Source organism: Haemaphysalis longicornis, unplaced genomic scaffold (assembly GCF_048455015.1).
Source record: "Haemaphysalis longicornis isolate Haplotype H1 unplaced genomic scaffold, Haemaphysalis longicornis Haplotype H1 scaffold_10, whole genome shotgun sequence".
NCBI classification, from domain to species: Eukaryota; Metazoa; Arthropoda; class Arachnida; order Ixodida; family Ixodidae; genus Haemaphysalis; species Haemaphysalis longicornis.
The window spans coordinates 85,914,700-85,934,678 of record NW_027526204.1 but is presented as its reverse complement, the minus strand read 5'-3'; the positions used below and the strand labels follow the sequence as shown (position 1 = coordinate 85,934,678).

General features: G+C 46.7%; 1 protein-coding gene across 1 annotated transcript in view; it reads left to right on the top strand.

Annotated features, from left to right (window-relative positions):
• Positions 1 to 19,979, top strand: part of LOC144158865 (alpha-aminoadipic semialdehyde synthase, mitochondrial-like) — a 66,003-nt gene that overhangs the window by 24,811 nt on the left and 21,213 nt on the right. Inside the window, 6 exon segments of the mRNA XM_077690035.1 lie at positions 399 to 477; positions 601 to 728; positions 12,757 to 13,031; positions 15,732 to 15,843; positions 17,937 to 17,996; positions 18,083 to 18,153. Of these exon segments, the coding sequence (XP_077546161.1) occupies positions 399 to 477; positions 601 to 728; positions 12,757 to 13,031; positions 15,732 to 15,843; positions 17,937 to 17,996; positions 18,083 to 18,153 (725 nt within the window).

Here is a 19,979-nt window from a genome sequence, read left to right as displayed (position 1 = left end):
TGCTGGGGGATATCTCCGGATTAAAAAAAAAGCATTTTACATAGTTATCTCAACTTTGAAATTTCGTGTCACTACTCTTTTGGGCCAGTCATGTAATGCGGTGAAACAATTGATGGGCCGCCACCGAGAAACGGGACTAGAAGTAGGACGACTCGGATAACTCCATAGAGGCATGGTATAATAAAATTCGGGCGTAAATAATGGACTCGAACAGCGCAAATTAGCAGCAGTTCAAGACCACCGGAAATGCATATTCGACGTGCAGTAGACACAAATAGGCCGAGGTCATATGATGATGATGATCACAGCGAGCGACCATACTACGTATACTCACGGCTGTTGGTGTGGTTCCCACTGCAAGTCTTAAGTCTAATTGTGGTCTCTGTTGTTTTTTCCAGGGTGCGCAAGACATTTTCGAGTCTCTTCCGTGCGAATGGGTCGACCCGAAGGACCTACGTGAAGTTTCAGAGCAGGGCTGTAAGTGAGATGAATTCGGACGCGCTAAAGCACCGAATTTCTTCACTGCGATGCATGCTCATGCTGTTTAGTAGACGTGGAAAGATGCGCTGAAATGTGCTAACTCTGTCAATCTTTTCTCAGCGATCACCAAGGTCTACGGTGCCGTGGTCAGCAGGGACGACCACTACCGGCGGATCGAGGACGACCACTTCGACCCGGAAGAATGCGACCAGTACCCAGAACGCTACTACTCCACGTTCTCCAAGGACGTAAGTCGGGATTGCCGTTAAAGGAACCTGACCGTTAAAGGAACAGACAACTGATTTTTGGGGAGTGCATCGTGTCTAGCTCACATGAAGGCCAGCGTAACCGCAAAGGATTTCGAAACAAACAAGCGGAAATAATTTTAATTTTGCAATAAAATTTCTTTCTGAAGTCTGAAAGGTGTCGACACCTAGTGTCTAAACGCGACACTACGTTACGTATACGAACAATTCCGTGGATTTCAATGAGTGATTCCAAAATCGCATGAAGGAATAAGAAAGGTTGGACATTATAAATGTTTTAGCCGGGGACACGTTTTTAAATACCCTATTTAATCTCACGTGCAGTTGAAAGTGTGTTGCCGCCCCGCCCACTGTCATGGTTGCCAGCATTCGTTTTAACGGGACAGGTATGACAGGCAGATCTAAAAAAAATCGATTTCAAAAGTTCTAGGGCGTTATCAGCGAAGCCGTTTCGGGTTAAGGGGTTTTAAGTTATGCCCTTCTTTGTGGGATAAAGAAAAAACTCCCACCTCCCCTCGCGGGAACCCCTGTGTAGATGCGACGCATAGGGGGTTCACGTTGCAGCGTTGGACAGCGGAGGAACGGCGCTGGAACGATGGAGCGGAGCGGCGCAGGCACCGCGTTTTAAAGCGCGCATAACGGTGAGGGGACGCGCCGGCGCCAGTGCGCCTGCCGCGGCTATGACGCAACACAATCCAACACAATCCCCTTTAATCCAATCCAATCTAAATCCAATCAAATCCAGTCCAAGCCAAGCCAAGCCAAGCCAAGCCAATCCAATGCCCCTCGCGAGAGAGTGTTCACTATCGGAGAGGAGAGGGGGTGAGCGGCGGAGAGCGCAGCTCACGCGGCGAGGAGAATGGGGGACGGGCGGACGCCGCCAACGCCGACGCCGGGTGCAGGCACAAGGCTAGTGAATGAGATGCAGTCGCATCTAAAATGTATTCGACAAAAATCGATTGTCTGTTCCTTTAAGCGGAAGACGCATGTGCTTCCTAGCGATTCGGTAGCCGACGCGGCACGTCAAAATATCTAGCGAGGTGGACGCGTGCGAGAGCGGCCGAAATGGGGCCCTTCCGGCAGCCAATCCAATTCTCAGAGCGGAAGACGCATGCGCAGACGCGTCCTTTTTCCGCTCATGTGTTTCGGTTTTTACGGGGTAAGGGAGCGATTATCGGCCCAACAAACCTTCACTTAACTTATTCTCTGTACAATGAAGAGCGAATTCATCGAATGAACATTTATTGCAGCCACTCTTCTTTAAATATTTGGTACTTCCCCGGGTGTTTATGAGGTAGTCCAAGTTCAGTTTGAAGTTAATTTCACAATAACCGTAAGCGTAAGTTCAGTTTATAATATACGTAAGCGTGTGCATTATACCGAAGCTTGCTTCCGTTCAGCGAGTATGCGCGGTTACGCATGCATGAACTGCTGAGGCGCCAGCGGGCCATTATATATGCCTATTACAAAACGTTCCATTTCGAAGCGGGAAAATGACGACGCATTGCTTTATAAAACGCACTAAAATCGATTAATCACAATGAGCTACTTGTATTAGCAGCTTCCACCCCTCTTCAAACAAAGAAAAACACCCAGATTTAACTCCGTCATTCGCTCGCTCACAAAAATTTTGATCATTGGTTAGCGCTCTTGACAACCCTCGTGGCGTGAACGGCAACAACTTCATATGAACGCGTGTTTCAAAGACACTTCGTTCAAAAAGTTCTGCACACTCTGCTGGAGACCCGCGAACAGCAGTCCGAACGCCAGCGACACGGGCAATGCGGGCAGCGCCGACTGCGTCACGGCGAGCAGGGCCAACGTCACGCAGATTCCGACCAGGATGCCGACGAAGCAGGCGGCCACGATCGCCCAGTCTCCGAACGTGGCCACCTTGCCCACGAGGACGCTATAGAAGACGAAGTCGCCCAGTCCCATCTTGATGCCCTGTCTCTCCTGTCCACCATCGCTGCTCGAATCTGAGTCAGCGTCGTCACGCTTGGGAGGGCCGACAGGGAGATCGGTCTCCGTTGGAACCTTCACCGCCCGCTTCGGTGGCGAAAATACCCTGGGACCTGGTCTAATCGTGTCGTCGTCAGGCTTGGGAGCGGTATCGGTGGCGTGCAATGGCCTGCGGTGCGAGTTAAAGCGATGGGTAGGCTTGAGGTTCGTCGTCCTCCGGTTGGAAGTGTCTTGCCCTTCCCGGGTGACGTTGGGGGAAAGGAGACCCACTGGCTGGCTCTCAGACGACCTCCCACGGTCACCAGATGGTCTTCCCGCCGCGGAAGACCCGTGGTGGCGGCTAGCCATTGCGGGAAATGTGCCGACGACTATGGTCGCGAAGACGAGTCCCGGCTGCAGAGCCTCTTTTCTCTCCTTGGCCGTCTCCACGAGTATTCTGAGAGGTCCGTGCACGGCCAGGACGGCGACCAGGTCCCAAATCGGTACGACGACGAGCACGACCCATACGGTGTAGGGGGGCAGGTACGTGATGAGCATGAGTGCCATGAAGGCGGATTCTATGACGAGGTAGAGCTGCTGAAGGATGAGCGGTCCTTGGGACAGAATCACGACGAGTCCCAGGGCCGTGAAGTTGTACACGAAGAAGCCCACGGAAAAGTAATCGGCGGGAACGTTGTAGGTCTTGAAGATGAGGCTGATGTAGGTGTTCGACGTCATGAGAAGGATCAGAACGCAAGCGCAGGTGATCCAGACAGCAATGACCTTGTAGAAGTGGTAATAGTAGAGCGACACCATGAGTGTTGTCATAAAAATGACCACGCCGATCAGAATGAGGGCGTTGCCGGCAGCATTGCTGGCCCGGGCGACCGTCGTTTGTTCTTCGGTGTCCGGTAGAGGTGTGTAAGGTAGGGTTGCGCCCTGACTGTCGAGGAATTGTGGGTTGATGCGCACAGTGATGACGACGAGAAGCATGCAGCAGCTGACGGCCGCCAAGATACGGACCACGTGAACCAGCGCGTCGTCCAGGACGCCCCAGACAACGTCCGCGGGCACCCTCGGTCGCTCCTGCGCCATGCTCGAAGCTCGGAGCTTGGCTTTCTAGCACCGAAATGGCGCATCAGATTTCAGCGAGAGCTTCGTTGTCGTCGTCTTTTCTCGCGCTGTGACGGCGTGGCACGCATCGCTTCGTCTTCTTCGTCGAAATTGCGCAGCCTTCAGCTTTCCCACGTGGTGGTGCGGATTACTAGACCCGTTATGTGTGGCCCTATTATCTGTTACCGTATCTAATCGTCATGTCCCATCCTTAGATGTAGTTTTAGATGAAATTTTTCCCAGAAATGCTAAATTGCTTCCTTCGAATTTCTTATCCGTCCTTTTGCAGGATCACTTTACAGGGTTTCCTTCTCATGTCATTATCGCCACTGATGCCTCCGTCCGTAATGAGAAGGCAGGCATGGGTATTGTTTCTCCCGATTTAGATTGGGCATTTTCCCTCCAGCTACCTCACTTCACTAGTTCTTTTCATGCAGAATACCTGGCAATTATCCAAGCCCTTCGAAAGTTAGATTCTGCAAAACAACATGTAATAGTGATTACTGCCTCTCTCAGTTTGCACTGCTCTTTCGTCCCCAAATAGATCTCATCTACGTCGAGCCCTTAATTATTTATTGCCCACGTCATTACGAGAACTTCGTTTGGTGTGGGTGCCTGGGCACGCTGGCATCTGGATTAACGAAACGGCAGATATGCTGGCGGGACGTACATTGGATGGCCCAGTGGTGGAAAACCTGCCGCCCGTACATTTCCTCACCTCGGCACGTCTTTGTAGATTAGGCCTCCTACAAAGCATGCGTGCGTGCGTAGGCCTCCTACAAAGCATGAAACTGCGTGCGTAGGTTCAGAGCCTGAGCACCTCCGCTTCTCATGGAAGTGCCCGATTAGTCAATCACGCGAATGCGAAGTTAGCCTAACTTTCGCTGTGGCGTACCAAATTTAAATTATTATTTTCACCGCTGTGATCTGGCCCCTTCACCCATTTGTGCATTTTGCAATGAAATACAGACTATAGAACATTTTTTTCTCTTCTGCCAACGGTTCACCTCCATACGAAAAAGATATCTGGAAAACACTTTTAATCAATTGGACCACCCAATCTCTGTTCCTCTAATATTATCATTCGGGGCGAAAGTCCCGGGTTTTTGCCGCGGGGATCATTGCCGCGCTGTACATTCATTCATCTCTGAATCTCGCCGTTTACCGTGGTAGCCGCTAGATCAAGATGGCGGACTGCTCTATAAGACATGTCTGCACCTGTACCCACTGCCTTCCCGCTCACTGCTTCTCCTTCACTGCCGTATCTTCTTTCTTTATTTCTTTACGAACCTTTCACGGCTCTCCTTCTGCCTATCCTTTCCTTATTCATTAGTGTTGATTTTATAGTTGGTGTGTCCTACCTGCTGCCGCTTCTAATTATCTAGCAGTCTACTTACTATCTTTTTTATTCCCATTTATACACACCGTTTTCCTAACCGAGAACTTCGTGCATTCACTTTATTTATTTTAATACAAAGTTAATTTTTTCCTTTTCTCTCAGTTAGCACCCATTTCCTGGCCAACCCCCTGAGTGGGTATGAGCCATTCTTTTGGCACCAACCAACCAACCAATACAAGGACATTTCGGGACACGGGCGTTTCGGTAAAGGACCTTTCGCTACAGGGCGGTTCGGTACCGGTCGTTTCGGTGCGAAAACGAATTCGAGCGAGCGTTTGAGGCAGCAAAACTCGTGTGCGTTTTTAACATGGGAGTTGCAAGCACGAAAATGGAACCTGTTTATTACAGCGGTTGTTGCTCGTATTTCTGCGTTATTTTAGGCATGTAAAAATTTATGCGGCCTTGCCAAAAAATGCCTAGCTTTTTGCGTAACAGTAGTCAGGAAAAAGTATAGCTCGTTTATTACTCCGTTTCTTTAGCGACAGTATCATCATGTATTTTCGCTCGGCTGTTTGTATCAATAATCAGCGACAGTAACTATTTTTTGCACTTAGACAGAAACTATAATAACAGCTGCGTAATTAAGATCTGCAGAGGCACCTGTATGTTTCCGATGTAATTACGAAGAAGATCTTGCAATATTTTAACGTTCTGTATTTGTGGGCGTTGCTTTCTCCTGATAATGCAATGTACATACCAAGTCATTATCAATTCATTACCGAAGGCACTTGTTGTACCCTGTCGCACGCTTCCGTCCCGGCCTTATCGCCGTTAGCAATTAGTATGCAGCGTTCACTATGTTTGTGCATTGGAAGTTGGAAAGATTCTTGTATAATAATCAAAGCTATCTGCAATGTTTTCTGCAACCTACGTAGATATATATTTTTGCCAGGACTGGTCGCTTGTGATTTTAAGCGTTCTGCGGGAAATTATACTTGTCATAATTTGGTAGGGCTTTATTCCTATCAGATATAAATTACACCTGCAGCTCCACGCCATCAGTATTTTTTTAAAGACGATAGTCTTTCTTGGGCTGATTACACGCGAAAAATTTGGCCTCTCTGTATGTCATTTTGTCTGCCTGTCTGCGTGTCTCTCGATTCAACCGCCCGGCCAAAGTTAATGCAGAGTTTGAGCGATACGTTTATAGGTAGCATTTTATAAACGCGTTGTCGATTAATGTGCTGTATCTGTATTTATTAGCTCGCATCATACATTCGCGGGTACTTCAAACGTATCGGGGCCCGTAAAGGCCGTGGATCTGTCAGTCAAGCTTCCGTTAAACAGTAAATCACAAAATTTCCACAAATCATGGCAAGAAGCTTCTCTTTTTAGTATTTTCTAAACCTTCGCTTCCCCTTCCCAGCTACAGAAAAACTGTCCACCTTGAATAACCACCCCTATGATTTTATGTTTAAATTTGTGCGTGGGCTTTTAGAAATTTACTTTTGTTGAACTTTTTAAAAGTTCATTATTCAAATGAACAGTCCCAATCTTTTATTCTCAGTGTGGCTGAAACAATTTGAACATAGTTTTTGTTCGTTGATTTTCCGCCTTGCACGTCGTTGCGATCTTCCGAGTACGAGGCTACCCGTCGAGAAAGTAAAATGAGGGCTATGAAGACCGAACCTTGAAGTATAGCAAAAAAAAAAAAAAAAAAAACGTTTATGTGCACTGATTTACATTCGCACAAAATAATAAAAAAGGAGGAAAGCATTGGGATTGACTACCAGGGTTGAGTTGATATAAATACGGTGCGCTGCCCCATCGGCGCACCGTATACATATAAATGCAGAAATACTCAAATATTCGTCCTCCGGCGGGGAAGGATTTTTCATCTACACCCTCGCGTTTCCCATGCACGTCGTCGCCCACGTGATCGCTTTTGCTTCGGCGCATTCTGTGAAAAAAAAAAAAAAAACCGTGCCTTGGCTCCCCGAATGGGTTGCCTTGGCCAGCTGAAGCTGCAACGCGTAATTAGCGGCACGAATGACAGCGGGGGCCGATCCAAGGGCGAGCGTTTTAGCCAAGCTTCCGCGAAACAAGAACATAACGCGCGCAGCCTAAACCGCCCGCCAGAATTTGTGTTTGTAGAGGAACACCCGTGTCCCGAAAGGTCCGTGCACCGAAAAGACCAGAGCCGGTTGCGGGTGGCTGGGGGCATATAACTTTCGCACTGCCTCTTCTGTGGACCAGACCACAGAATAAGGTTCAGCTCTATTCTGTGGTCTAAACAACAAGGTTTTGTTCTGCTTCGAGCTAGTGCTAATAGGCTCCGCTCGTGGGCTTCCGTGGCGCTACAATTGGCGCTACCACCATAGGATCGAGTCCTAGAAGATATAAAGTTTTCTTTCCAAGTGAATTTTTTGCTGTAAGTTTTTAAGTCAATTCTACGCATTATTTATGTAAATGAGACTAAATTTGTATCTTTTAGGTCGCTTTATACGGATAAGGATGAGCTATACCGTGGTACGGTCTACAGAGTAAACCTGAACCTAACGCTGTGGGCTAGTCCACAGAATAATGTTGCACATTGTCCTGTTCATCATCATCATCATCATCATCACCATCATCATCATCATTAAAGGCACTGCCTTTAATCTTCACGTCTATCCAGCTAAGTCATTGCGGTGTCTTGGAGGTGTTCAGTGTTATTAAATTTAGTTGCAATCCACCTACTCCCACGTTATTATAATCTGCACGAGATACGCACAGCGGAAGGTATAAAATTGACCGCCACACAGTTTGCTAATCATTTCGAAGCCAGCTGGAGTTGTTACTCATTGCAGTTATTCCTTGATTCGAAATCATTGATTAATTCATTAATTGAAAATTCTCATTATAATTGGTTGGGTTTATTTCTAATATTGTAGGTTCTCTCAACCTTTGTTCAGACTCCCCTTTGTTCATGGGGGCTGCGTTTGATGCACGGTCATGCCGTGATTCTCATTACTGGCTGCAAATGTTATTTGAAGTCTCCTCACTTATATTATTCACTGTAATTGGTTAATTTATGCACTTGGTTTTATTACATTATTACCATGCGTGGGTCAATCCCCCATTGCGGATATACGTTAACCTGCACTTCTTGATACAACCACGGGCATGTATAACTTGCACATTCATTAATTTGATACATTTCGTTCGCGTGCATCAAGTTTATGCATGTGTTTGGCAAACCCCGTCGTGCGTATACATGAATACACGACCAGGGCTTGCCTCCACCGGATGAGTACCCTGACATCAACACTTACGATGAACAATGAAGATTTATTTCGGTTCCAATTGTTTCTCTCGTCCGCAAGAGCAGCAATGGCGGACCTTTAAACTTGCGCTACATGGCAGAATTGGTGACTGTCTGCGCAGAAAACATGACTAAATCGTATACAGCAGGTGCTTTTACTTGGGAGGTCGATTGGGTTGACCCCCATAGGTTCGCCCTGTAAATAGCGGTGGTTTTCGCGACCAAATACTGGAAAATAAGTGTGAATATAACTATCGGGGACGGGTTCTAAGCGTGCCGGTCCAAACGTAAAGTTAAATCAGGCGTAGAATTACTATGGGCTGGTCAGCATTCGGCAAGCATTCTGGAGTAATGAACGCGTAGGCATACTTTTGTCACTCGAAAGAAAAGCATACATTGCGTACTCTCGGTGATGGCTTATACATAAACTTAAGGACTCTCCGCGAACCTTGAAAGAAAACTTAGGTCAGCCGAACGAGCCATGCAAAGACGAATGAAAGGATTGCGAAATAGGATGCGAACGTCTTGGATTCGGGAGCAAACTCTGGTGGACGATGTCCTAGTTCTAAGCATGAAAACATTGTGGAGTTGGTCTGGACATCTAATGCGTAGAACAGACGACTAGTTGACCACTAGGGTAACAGAATGGGTAACCAGGGTAACTGCTTGGAGACATGGCTAGGAGTAGGAGGATACCGATAACTCGATGAAGAGGTGAGATAAAGAAATATGGTGGCAAAGAACGGATTCAGAGAGTGCGAGATTGTAGCAGTATTTAAAATATGACGGTGATGATGATGACAGTGTGGTTACGTGGCTTAGAGAAGAGAGCACGTGCCGTCATGAGAGCATCCAATCGCAGGCGCGCTGCTTTGATTGGATGTGATGGATAAACGTTTACGATCCCGGGTGGCGGGCGCTCAACATGGAATCAGAAGCTTAAGGCGATTGGCTGCAATCGACCAAACTCCAGGTTCAAATGCGTAGTCATTTGCAATTTGTCCGAACAATATAGTTAGTTAAACTTTGGGCACGCTATAGAATTGGCGCGACGCCCTGAAATCGGACTCAACAGCACTTGCGTGCCTTTGCCACCGGTGTGGACTCTGACGCGGAATTCCCTCTGGCGCTAGTAAAAACCAGATCACTCAACATAACGGCAACACAATGGAACCATACGGAACCGCCACGATGCTTCGCATCCTCATTGGGGTTCCATACGGGAAGATGGTGTAATTTTTTTTTTACAGCCGAGCTGTCTACGTCTAGGATCCAGCAAATCGTCTCCGGGGACAGGCGGAGCGTAGACGAAAAATTTTCAGCGTGTAAAAAAATTTACAAAGAATTAAAAAAAAAAACATCCTAGGGTCTCCATATTTTGACAGAATAGTGCTCGTAATGCAGCTGGAAAAAAATGTCTTTATAGCAACGCTTTTGTGTTGGAGGCGAAGTTGACTTTCAGGAGATCGGCGCAAGCTTGGCCTTTGTAGGCTGGCTTTCCCACATCGTGAGTTGCGCAGTGAAGCATAGCAATATACGTAGGGAGTAAGCCATGTTACAGCATCACTTTGTACTCCTCCCCACCGCTGCCGCCTCTTTCCCGAGTCTCTCTTTCTCATTATATTGCGCAATGCCGCGCGCTCCAAGGCGGCAAACTGTGATGCGCACCAGAGCCAGCGCCGTGATTTACATAGGCACGCGCTATATTAAAACGTCATGTCTCTACCCACCAATCGTGGGTGCCCTTAGACTGTGTTTTGCATTACGCGTGAGCGTGTGCATAAACGCCCCACTTTGAAGATTCCGATCGCGTGTGTATGTAGGGCACATGCCATCAGAAAATGAATGTGCCAGTGCTCAAAGGGACCATGCAGACGAAATACATGTTTGTTTTCTTCGAAAGATTTCTTGTTTTATAGCGCCCCAGGGCTTGTCCGGCAGCAAACGATACTTGATTCACTGAGAAATTACTCAATTAAACTTAATTCTCGCGCAGAATCGTGTTTTGTGACGCCGTCAGCGATGGCGTGACAAGAACAGGTCTACAAGCGAACTATAGTGCGGCGTTATGCTGTGCAGCGGACTGCGGTGCCTAGCTTACCGTCAGTGCTCCCAGATGATGCAACCATACTGCGCCTGACCTCTGTCTGCCTTTACTTTGTTTTTGACCGTATTTGCACCTCGCTTGTTTTTGTTACGGCAAAAAGTAATCGCTTCATGAAACATGGGGTGTGCTCGACCAACAGGGTCATGTAAGTCCTGAATGCCGCTTATGCCAATCATCGTGTGAGACAACCCCAGACATAGCCACCTTTATACTTTCTGTGCCTGCGACGTCGCCGGGAGGACAATAGGAGGGCTCCGTCCATAGCCTCCTTTATACAGCCTCCGTCCATAGCCTCCATCCATAGCCTCCGTCCATAGCCTCCTTTATAAAGGAGGCTATGCCCCAGAGCACAGAACAGCTGCGCAGCTATATGAAGCATGTACCAACAGCAGTACACACTAGTACTCCTATGTTTACGTGTACTTTCGCAACTTCCATTGTGTACCTCACAATTCTTACTGCTAGAAAATGAATATGGATTACAATTAAGTGAAAATAGCTCGTTCTGCAAGCTTATAAGCCCTGTCTAACCTGTGCTTGCTTCCTCTGGCCTTGAGCCGATGGCACGGCTGTGCATATGACGTCATACGTTCTAGTGCGGGAAATGAGCTAGTGAGTTGCATGGCCATTCCATTTTTTCCAAATTATATAGCTTATTTGAGCGAAGCTTACGTTAAAAGTGGTGCCGGTATGATTCTAACGAGGCACTCTTTAGAATGAACCAAGTGTGTTTTGTCTGCATGGCCCCTTTAAAGGCACCAGCATGTATAGATAGCAGCCAAGAAAGTGCGTTGTTAGGAAACGGTGTTCTGTTGGAGTGTGAAGCCCCCTAAGACAACGTCATACAGTGAAAGAGTGCAGAGTGAGCAAGAAAACGCGTTACTATGTTGCACCAAGGAGAGTCGGTGGGTGGCGCTGCAGGCGGGAGCGTAGGAAGCATAGCATCCGCTACTGTGCATAACCAAGCGACGCTGCCCACGCTTGAGCGCTAACACTCACGTTAGTTGTCATGAAAGGACTACCTGTCTTAAGGCCGAACCGCATGGAGCGTTTTTTCACGCGATTCGTGCGCGTCGGCGTTGCGCGTGCGTTTTCTCGACGCCCGCGTCGACGATTCCGCGCCCGCGGCAGCATCTGCCTTGGCCAGATTTTGACGCGCGTCGCGCGCGGCAGTGGGAGGAGCCTGGCGACTTGCGCCAATGGGGAGGCGCGCGCCTCATGGCGGCGGTTTCGAAGCACTCGAAACAGCCGGCTGGCTCCGCAGGGGATGTTTAGGCTTACCACCCCAGCAGATATTGAACGGGCGCTTTCACTAGCGGCGCGGATGATGTTTTATAGTACCGTTGTCACCCACATTATAAGCTCCTTTACCGCACAAGCAACTTCGTGCGTGCCTTGAGCGGCATTTTAGAGAGAGCTTAGGAGCGTTCGCTCGAGCTCCCGACGCCACTTCGCTGCCGAAGCCGCCGCCATGTTGCCGCCGCCGGCCGCGGCGCGCGCAGCGTGCGGGTGGTTCCGCGGCAGCGTCAGCGCGCCTGTGGCGAGCGCGGCGCGTTTTCGCGAGCAGAAAACGCTCCATGCGGTTCACGCTTTAGGCGTAAGCGTATACGCCCTCACCCTGAAGATTAGCGAGGCGTGTGCATGAAGCCCAGTTATAAAAGTTGGCGCAGCTTGAAAAATGAGGTTAGCAATGAAACTGTCATGGCAGAATAATGTCTTGCTGTGTACTATCTTGAAGTGGCTAAAAACTGAGAGAAATACTTCGACAAACAATAAGATTAACTAACAAGTTTAATTAAACAAACGATATGAGTAAAATAAATAAACAGTGAAGGCATAAATTACACAGAATAGACTCGTGCGCAATGCAGGTTCACTTCGTGCAATATCGACCCCTTTATTTTTAATGAAGCGCGACCAGCCACAAATGACGGGAAACTTGCCCTGTTTAATACTGCTTAATAATGTTTAATAATTTAACACTGTTTAATACTTTAAGTCTTCGAACTGTTTAATACTATGCTGTGTGTGCGTGTCTGTCTGTCTGTCTGTGACCGTACACATACATATACGACATACAACGTTCGCGGGAATGGAGTGTGCGAGTCAGCAGCAGAGGTCTTGTGCAGCGGTTACAGCTATGATGCAAATGCATATCCGATCTCGGCTTTCATATCTGTTTGCATTCCACTTATCTTCCTTGCAGATCGCCCCGTACGCGTCGGTGATCGTGAACGGCATCTATTGGGCGGTGAACTCGCCCAAGCTACTGACCATTCCGGACGCCAAGCGGCTCCTGCAGCCCACCAACACCCCATGGCTGCCAAGCAGCGCGGGGGCGCCTGCGCTGCCCCACCGGCTGCTTGCCATCTGCGACATCAGCGCCGACCCGGGCGGCTCCATCGAGTTCATGAACGAGTGCACCACCATCGATGCACCCTTCTGCCTCTACGACGCTGACCAGCACAAGAACACCGAGAGGTGCACACCCTCTTGATCTTAACCCTTCTTGGACGCGATATCTTCTCATGAATTCCAGCACTCCAATGTGCCTCTAGGTTGCACGTTTGGTTGGCAGTTTCGTGGTTTCATAAGTGGTGTTAAGTACAGTCACTTGTTTTATGAGAAAGAACACTCTGGTGTAGGAGATATGCAGCGATGGCGGCGGGAAAGAAGAAAATTGATCATAATCATCGGATCGTGCGCGCTGGTGCCTGGAACTCACTGCTCGAGCACTTTTTAGGCTAGACCGCCTTACCGCCACTCTTGGTTTTTCAGTCCCTCATTAAAATACAAGGACACACCCAGAGCATGTATTTGCTGTGCACTACAGTACGTAGCCTGTCTGTGGATTAGACTTTGCTGTTCCTGTAGTCTCCCATATTTGTGCCGTAGAGGGAAAGGACGGTGCTGATACGAAGCTGCCCGACGGTATGCTTAATGCTATGCTTTGAGTGCTGACATGATCAACGACTGCCCGCAGCTCGACATACAATGAGTATGGCATTGGGCGTGTCTTACACCCCTGTCACAAGGGCACTTTCAGTCGCGATTGAGTTGGTTTTGACGGAACTCAATCCAGATCAGGCGCTGCTAAAAGGACAATTTCATTTGCGATCGAGCTCAATCGCACTCGGCTCAACTCTGGTTCCCCAAGCGTGACTGAGATTTTCAAGCCCGATCGTCAGGGAACAGCGATACTCTCATGCTTGTCGAGTAGCGCCGTATAAGTTGACAACTTCAAATAATGCCACAACTTGTATCAAATACTTGACTGGATACAAGTGTGAATACTTATGTGGTTATAGTGCCCTTACCTTGACAAAATTGCATTTGTACACTCTCAACACCACGGGTGGATCCCACCTGAAAACAAAAATGGCGTCGCCACGCCCGCCGGTGGCTGTAAGGGGTACAGCAGCTATTGCTAGTTCATCTTGAAGTATTGTTGCCTTGGGATGCATATGAAAAAGAACACAGTGGAAGCCAGCCATAGTCCCAAAAGAAGCACTCAGACATTACAACACAAATCGCACCCACTTGTTGTACATGCAGCCACGCTACAACGGATGGGCTTGGTACGGCTGCAGATTTAGCTAATGCCAACTACGATTGCGGAGTGGTACCCGATGCCAGCAGCCGATGTCAGCTGCCAGTGGCTCCAATAGAACCAAATATGTATTCTGCAGATCCAAATGGACCTCCACTTGTATTTTTTTGGCTGGGATACGCGGGCTGTAAAATGTTAAGCTTCATACATGCTTGCGCTTGTTAAACATGCATGTTAAAAAACGGAATAATTTTAAGCCTGTCAATGTAAGATTGAACAGTACACATCAGCAGCTTTGATGTTTCGTCTTTACTTTTCAGCCTACAACGCAAAAGTTGGTAAGCATATAGCTTTAAAAAGCTAATCTAAACTCCCTTTTGTAGAGCTTCTTAGGTGCATGGCAGACGGCGGAAGTCTACATGATACGCAAGGGTGCGACCAAATCGCATAACGGTGCCATCTGGTAGAATGCACCTGCTCTCGACACCCACACTTGAGGCATCACAAAAATTGTAGTCTTGAATTTCTTCGTCCTGAGCGGCTATTCTGCCACTGACTGCCTTTGTAGCACTCTATGGCACATTCTGCATGATGGCATGTTTGCATAAGTGCGACAAAGCCCAGAAAATGCTGGAATTCGGCTTTCCTTCAGTGGAACCTCAATAAGATTTGATGAAGTTCTGGACTACGTAGCGTGCGTGCAGATACGTAATCCCGTTGATTGTGCCAGGACAAAGGTTCGCTCTTTCTCATTGGGCGCACTGCCAGTGCTTACGCGGAAGGATAAAAGCGCTTGCTGACTTCACCAATCAGCGCACTCCAGCTTGTCGAAGATGGTTTTTCAGTTCATCACTCACCTAAAACTTCACACACATGTGAACTGACACGTTCACAGTGCCTCAAGTGTTGGAATTGCATCCAGTGGCTTCACAACATCGAACGGATTCGTGTTCCCGAAATGGGGATGTGATGTTAAGTGCAGGTGCACACCCCTAGATGGTGCAGGCAGAGCCGTTTTGGTCGGGTCACTTGCGCACCATTAAGAGTGCAGTCTGCTGGACAGGGCTGCCAGATACTTCCTTGCATCCTTTTATAGTAGTACATAGAGGGGCTGTCTGGAGGAGTGCACGCCTTTTATTAACAATCTTTGCAAAGGCCACATTTTCTACCCGCCGCTGGTGTGCATGAATCGAGTGTATGAATGTTCCAAGCCTGTACGATCGAGCATCTGGTGCTTCTAATATTTGTGGTTACCAGTAGTGGAATATAATGGTTAGAAAGGGCAGCTCAGTATTGTGGCTGTTTAGAATTGAATTCCGTGTTATAGTTCCTAGTCTATCCTTTTTTTTTCTCTCTCAACATTTCTCTTACTGCCCATTGCGCACACCGTGAAAATATTCTAGAAAAAACAGTAGCGAAAGATAGGGTTGCTGGTAACCCACTTTCGATGGCCAAAGGGGTTGTGCGATCAATCCGGACATTTTCTGTGAGGTACCTATGGTACATTATAGTACCTCCACCTGGGTATTTTCTTTCAACATTACTGTCAGATGCCCCACTTAACAGTCCTTACCAGCAACTGTGTTCTCTGACTTTCCTCTTACTCAATCAGTCTCATTTGTATTCCACAGCTTTGCGGGTCCTGGCGTTCTTGTCTGCTCCATCGACAACATGCCAACACAGCTTCCCCTAGAAGCCACCGACTACTTCGGCAAGCTGCTCATGCCATATATTGATGACATTGTAAGTTTGCCAATGGGCTTCACTTTGATCTCGGCAAGCTGCTCGTGCCATACATTGATGACATTGTAAGTTTGCCAATGGGTTTCACTTCGAGCAATGGGCAGGGAATGAGGCACGATTTACACCCTCCATAATTGGCCCGGCTGAATGAGCATCTTGTTTGCAAACTTTCAGTTTCTCATAGGGCCAACTTGAATGTGCTGTGAGAGAATTGATTCACCAACAGATTACCTCATTGGTGTGACAGTTTATCAATGAAATTCCTAATACATTCCCACAATTAATGAATGCAACAATTAATGAACGCCTAAAAGGAATTTTTTAAGTCTAGGTAAATGTTCTTAATCTTCAGAAGCATGGCAACAAGTGCATATTCTTGCTTTCCGCAATGAGGTTGGATTTGTGGTATTACGCAGATAAGGTTGCTAAAGACTGAGGTTTTGGCTTATATCAACAGCACATGGTGATGCCATACTGGTACGAAAAATACCACTTCTGATTGTATTCCATCCCCAGCCAAACTTGCCCCTTTAATACATTTTACCATGGTGAATGAACAATTTAGGCGGCAAGGAATTCTGCCATGAATTTCATGCATGAATATTGGCTCCTTTTATTGGTCTGAGAAATATAGGTTAGGCATTACACGCATCTTCAGTTCAGAAGGTATGTCTTTGGTGGGCCGTAGTACGTTTCACTCGACCGAAGTTGTGATTTGTAATTATGTGGAGTAAGGAACGAGACAAAACTGGGTGCAGCAATGGAGTTGCATTAGTGTGCAAACACTGTACAATTCTTCATTTTAAAACCTGATCAGTTGTAACACTTTTTTTTCTGCAGTTTTGTGTTTGCATGAAAACTTGAAACTTGCAATTACGCTTTCTTCTGCCAGTCACTAGATTTTAAAGGGGTACTGACACCAATTCTGGGGCTATTATTATTACACAGTTCGTTTCCTTCATTCAACAATACCCAGGGTGAAATATGAACCACCTGCGACAGTGTAATATATATTTTAATTTGATCTCATTTATCGTGCTGACAAAATAGTTTGCGGAGCGGCGTGCAGCAAATGGACAGAAGTGTGACATCACTCCGTGGTAGGGAAAACAGAGCGGCATGGTGGAGTGTCTCTGACATTTGGCAGGAACTCATGACGTCACTTCACATGTGTGGCCCGGTGAGTGACGACTAGCCACTGGCGTGTTCACAAACTGGTGCAGGTAGCCAGAGCTGCGGGCATTACCGCTCCCCAGAAAAACGCTCTTGCCAGAACAAAGTTCTACATGCGGGAAAGGAGCTGATAATATAACCTCGAAAAATTCCCATCAGGATTTTTATTGAAAGCGGTTACAAAGTCAGGCCAGAACACCTTCAGGCAATGAAGTCACTCAGCTCTGGTGGTCAGGCAGTCAAAAATATGCCTACGCGAGCTTTCGCGGCGTTGTGATGTCCGCACATAACGGTGAGGCCATGGCGTGGTAGAAACCGAAGCTGACGATCTTGAGTCCATTCTGTGTAATTAATTACCGTGCACTCAAGTGTTTGCGTTGCTGTTTTAGGATTCCACTGGCCATTAGGCACAAATAAATGCAACGAAAAGAGAACATCAAAATTTGGTGTCAGTTGTAGATGCGATGTTTCATTGGTGACTGTGCCATTGACCTCAAGTGATGCTTCCTCCATAACTGTGATTGCTGAAAGGCACGCACATTACTTCTTTGGAAGCCTTTCACAACACGTACTTTTACCTGACGTCTTATTTTTCTGTTTTGCAATATAATGAAACTAGTCTGCGGTCACACTTGTGTACTACATGAATACAGACCATACGATTTATATGTGCTAAAGCCTTCTCATCAGCCTTAGGGGGATGTAACGTTACTTGTTTACATCATTCGTACCGTTTCTTTTGTAAATAAAGAAAATGTATACAGCTGCTGGTATGGGAAAACAGCCCCATGCAGAGCAACAGGAATTTTAACATTTGGTCAATTTGACAGTTTCGAATGTTTTATTCATAAAATAGAGAAGCTCTTACTTCTTCCTGCAACAAATAATAACAACAACGGCCTTGTGTCCCTTTCTTTCAGATTACGTCTGACGCCACGAAACCGCTGTCCCAGCACCGGATGTCCCCAGTCGTCGAAGGGGTAACACGTCCCGAATGACTATAACACTGATCAGGACAGAAACTGGCTGGGGGTGTGTTGATCCCCTGAACACTTTTTTTATGCAGGCAGTCATCGCTAGCAACGGTAAGCTGACGCCCAACTACGAGTACATCGAAGACTTGAGGAACACGTCAAGGTCAGTGCGGGACGACAGCATTCGATGCGGTTAGCGTTTACCACGTAGCAAGGGGGAGGCTCGAGAAGTGAAAACTTTAAACTCTTATTGTCGTCTAAACGATGACATTAACCTGAGCCCCTCCATCTTGTAATGATGATCGGTGCACTCGGTAAAATTTAGAGACTGCACATAACTGCGCACGAAGTGCATTTCTTTTAGCCATCCTCTTGAGGTTTACTTATTTAGGCTCGAACACGAAACCCAAGCGCTGTTGCTTCACCCGGAAAGGATTTTGCGCTCCATTGAATGCATGCCTAACCGATTTTGATGTGGTGTATTTTATCAAGGGCTCCACATGCAGTTTTAAATAGCTGTACTCTGCTTGAGGGAATCAGTGTTAACTTGGCTGAAGTGTTACCAGCACAAAGTGGTACTTTAGGTGAGCACTTGCATCACATGGTGTCCAGTGCGAGGTCTTTATAGCAAAGTCAGAGAATGCCTCCTAGCAAGCACTTCACGTGCAATGATGACTTCCAACTCTTATGATCAGCATTCAACTATCACTTAATGCAAGTTGAATAATGGTCAATTTGTGTGTTTATCACATCATATCTCCTTTAATTTTCTATCTGAACTCACATAGTGCTTGACAGAACTATCCCTACTCGTGGAACCTGTTAGAAATAAGACCTCGACAGGGTTGGCTCGACATGCTGTGTCATCTATCCCATCATTTTCTGCCAACGCGTGCATAGCATCAGAGTGGCTGAGGAAGCATCTTGGAAAAAGCATCCTCAAAGGGATGTAAGCTTTTTGAACGAAATTTGCAATCACCTAGAAATAATTTTCTTCCCTGGTGGCATTTCTTTATCTTGTTGATTTGAATTTTGATGTAATAATGTTGTCAGATGTGTGGTTCTGAAATGCATATGATATTTTTACTATTGCAAGCTATGACCTCTTCTGCTTAAATCATCATACAAGGGAATCGGAGTGTCAATACCTATAAAAATAATTTCCAATTTTAACTAGTACCTGGTTTTACCCATATCTGGGATGAGATGAATATAAAATAACATCTTTGAAATCAGACAAACATGTAGTCTGCATTGTCTATCGTCTTCCTGGTAGTACCTGCATGTGTTTTTTTTTCGTACATGGAAAGACTCTTCGATTATTATAGAAGTAATAAATTTAATATGTATGCAGCTGTGTGGTATTGACATAGATAGGCTTTGTAATGATTCCGTAAGAAAAGAAATGATCCCGCTCTTTCAAAGCTCTGCCTAAAATAACTTTATCGAACAGTGAACAGGGGTACAACTATCTCATAAATGCGAATTCAGTTATTTCTTACCCCCTCAAACTCTCCCAAGGGTAAAATCAGGTGCGATGTGTTCTGGCATTACCGACCGTCGTCTGATATAATATTATGGCCTTCTGACTGGGCATCAAAAAATGCAAGTTGTTCCGTACGGTAAGAATAAAGTCCACAATGAACCTACACCATTTTCATCAGGCTCTCTCTGCAGCAAACATGTCTGATATTATTTTCTGTGAAGAGGCCTACAAGACTTATGAACTTTTTATTGAAAAGTTTCACTCCACAATTCACGTTTTCCACTCAAAGTGATATACAGTAGAATCTCGATAAACAGAAATCGCTTAAACGGAATTCCCGTTTAAACAGAACAGTACCCTGTGAGTTGGTTGGTTTTGTATTAAGATCATGTAAAAAAGACTCTCGGTAAACGGAACTAAAATTTCTGTGTCACGGTGTAAACGGAACGAGAAATGGAACTTCTTGTGAAACCCATCGGCACGAGAATCAGCTTTTACAGTTG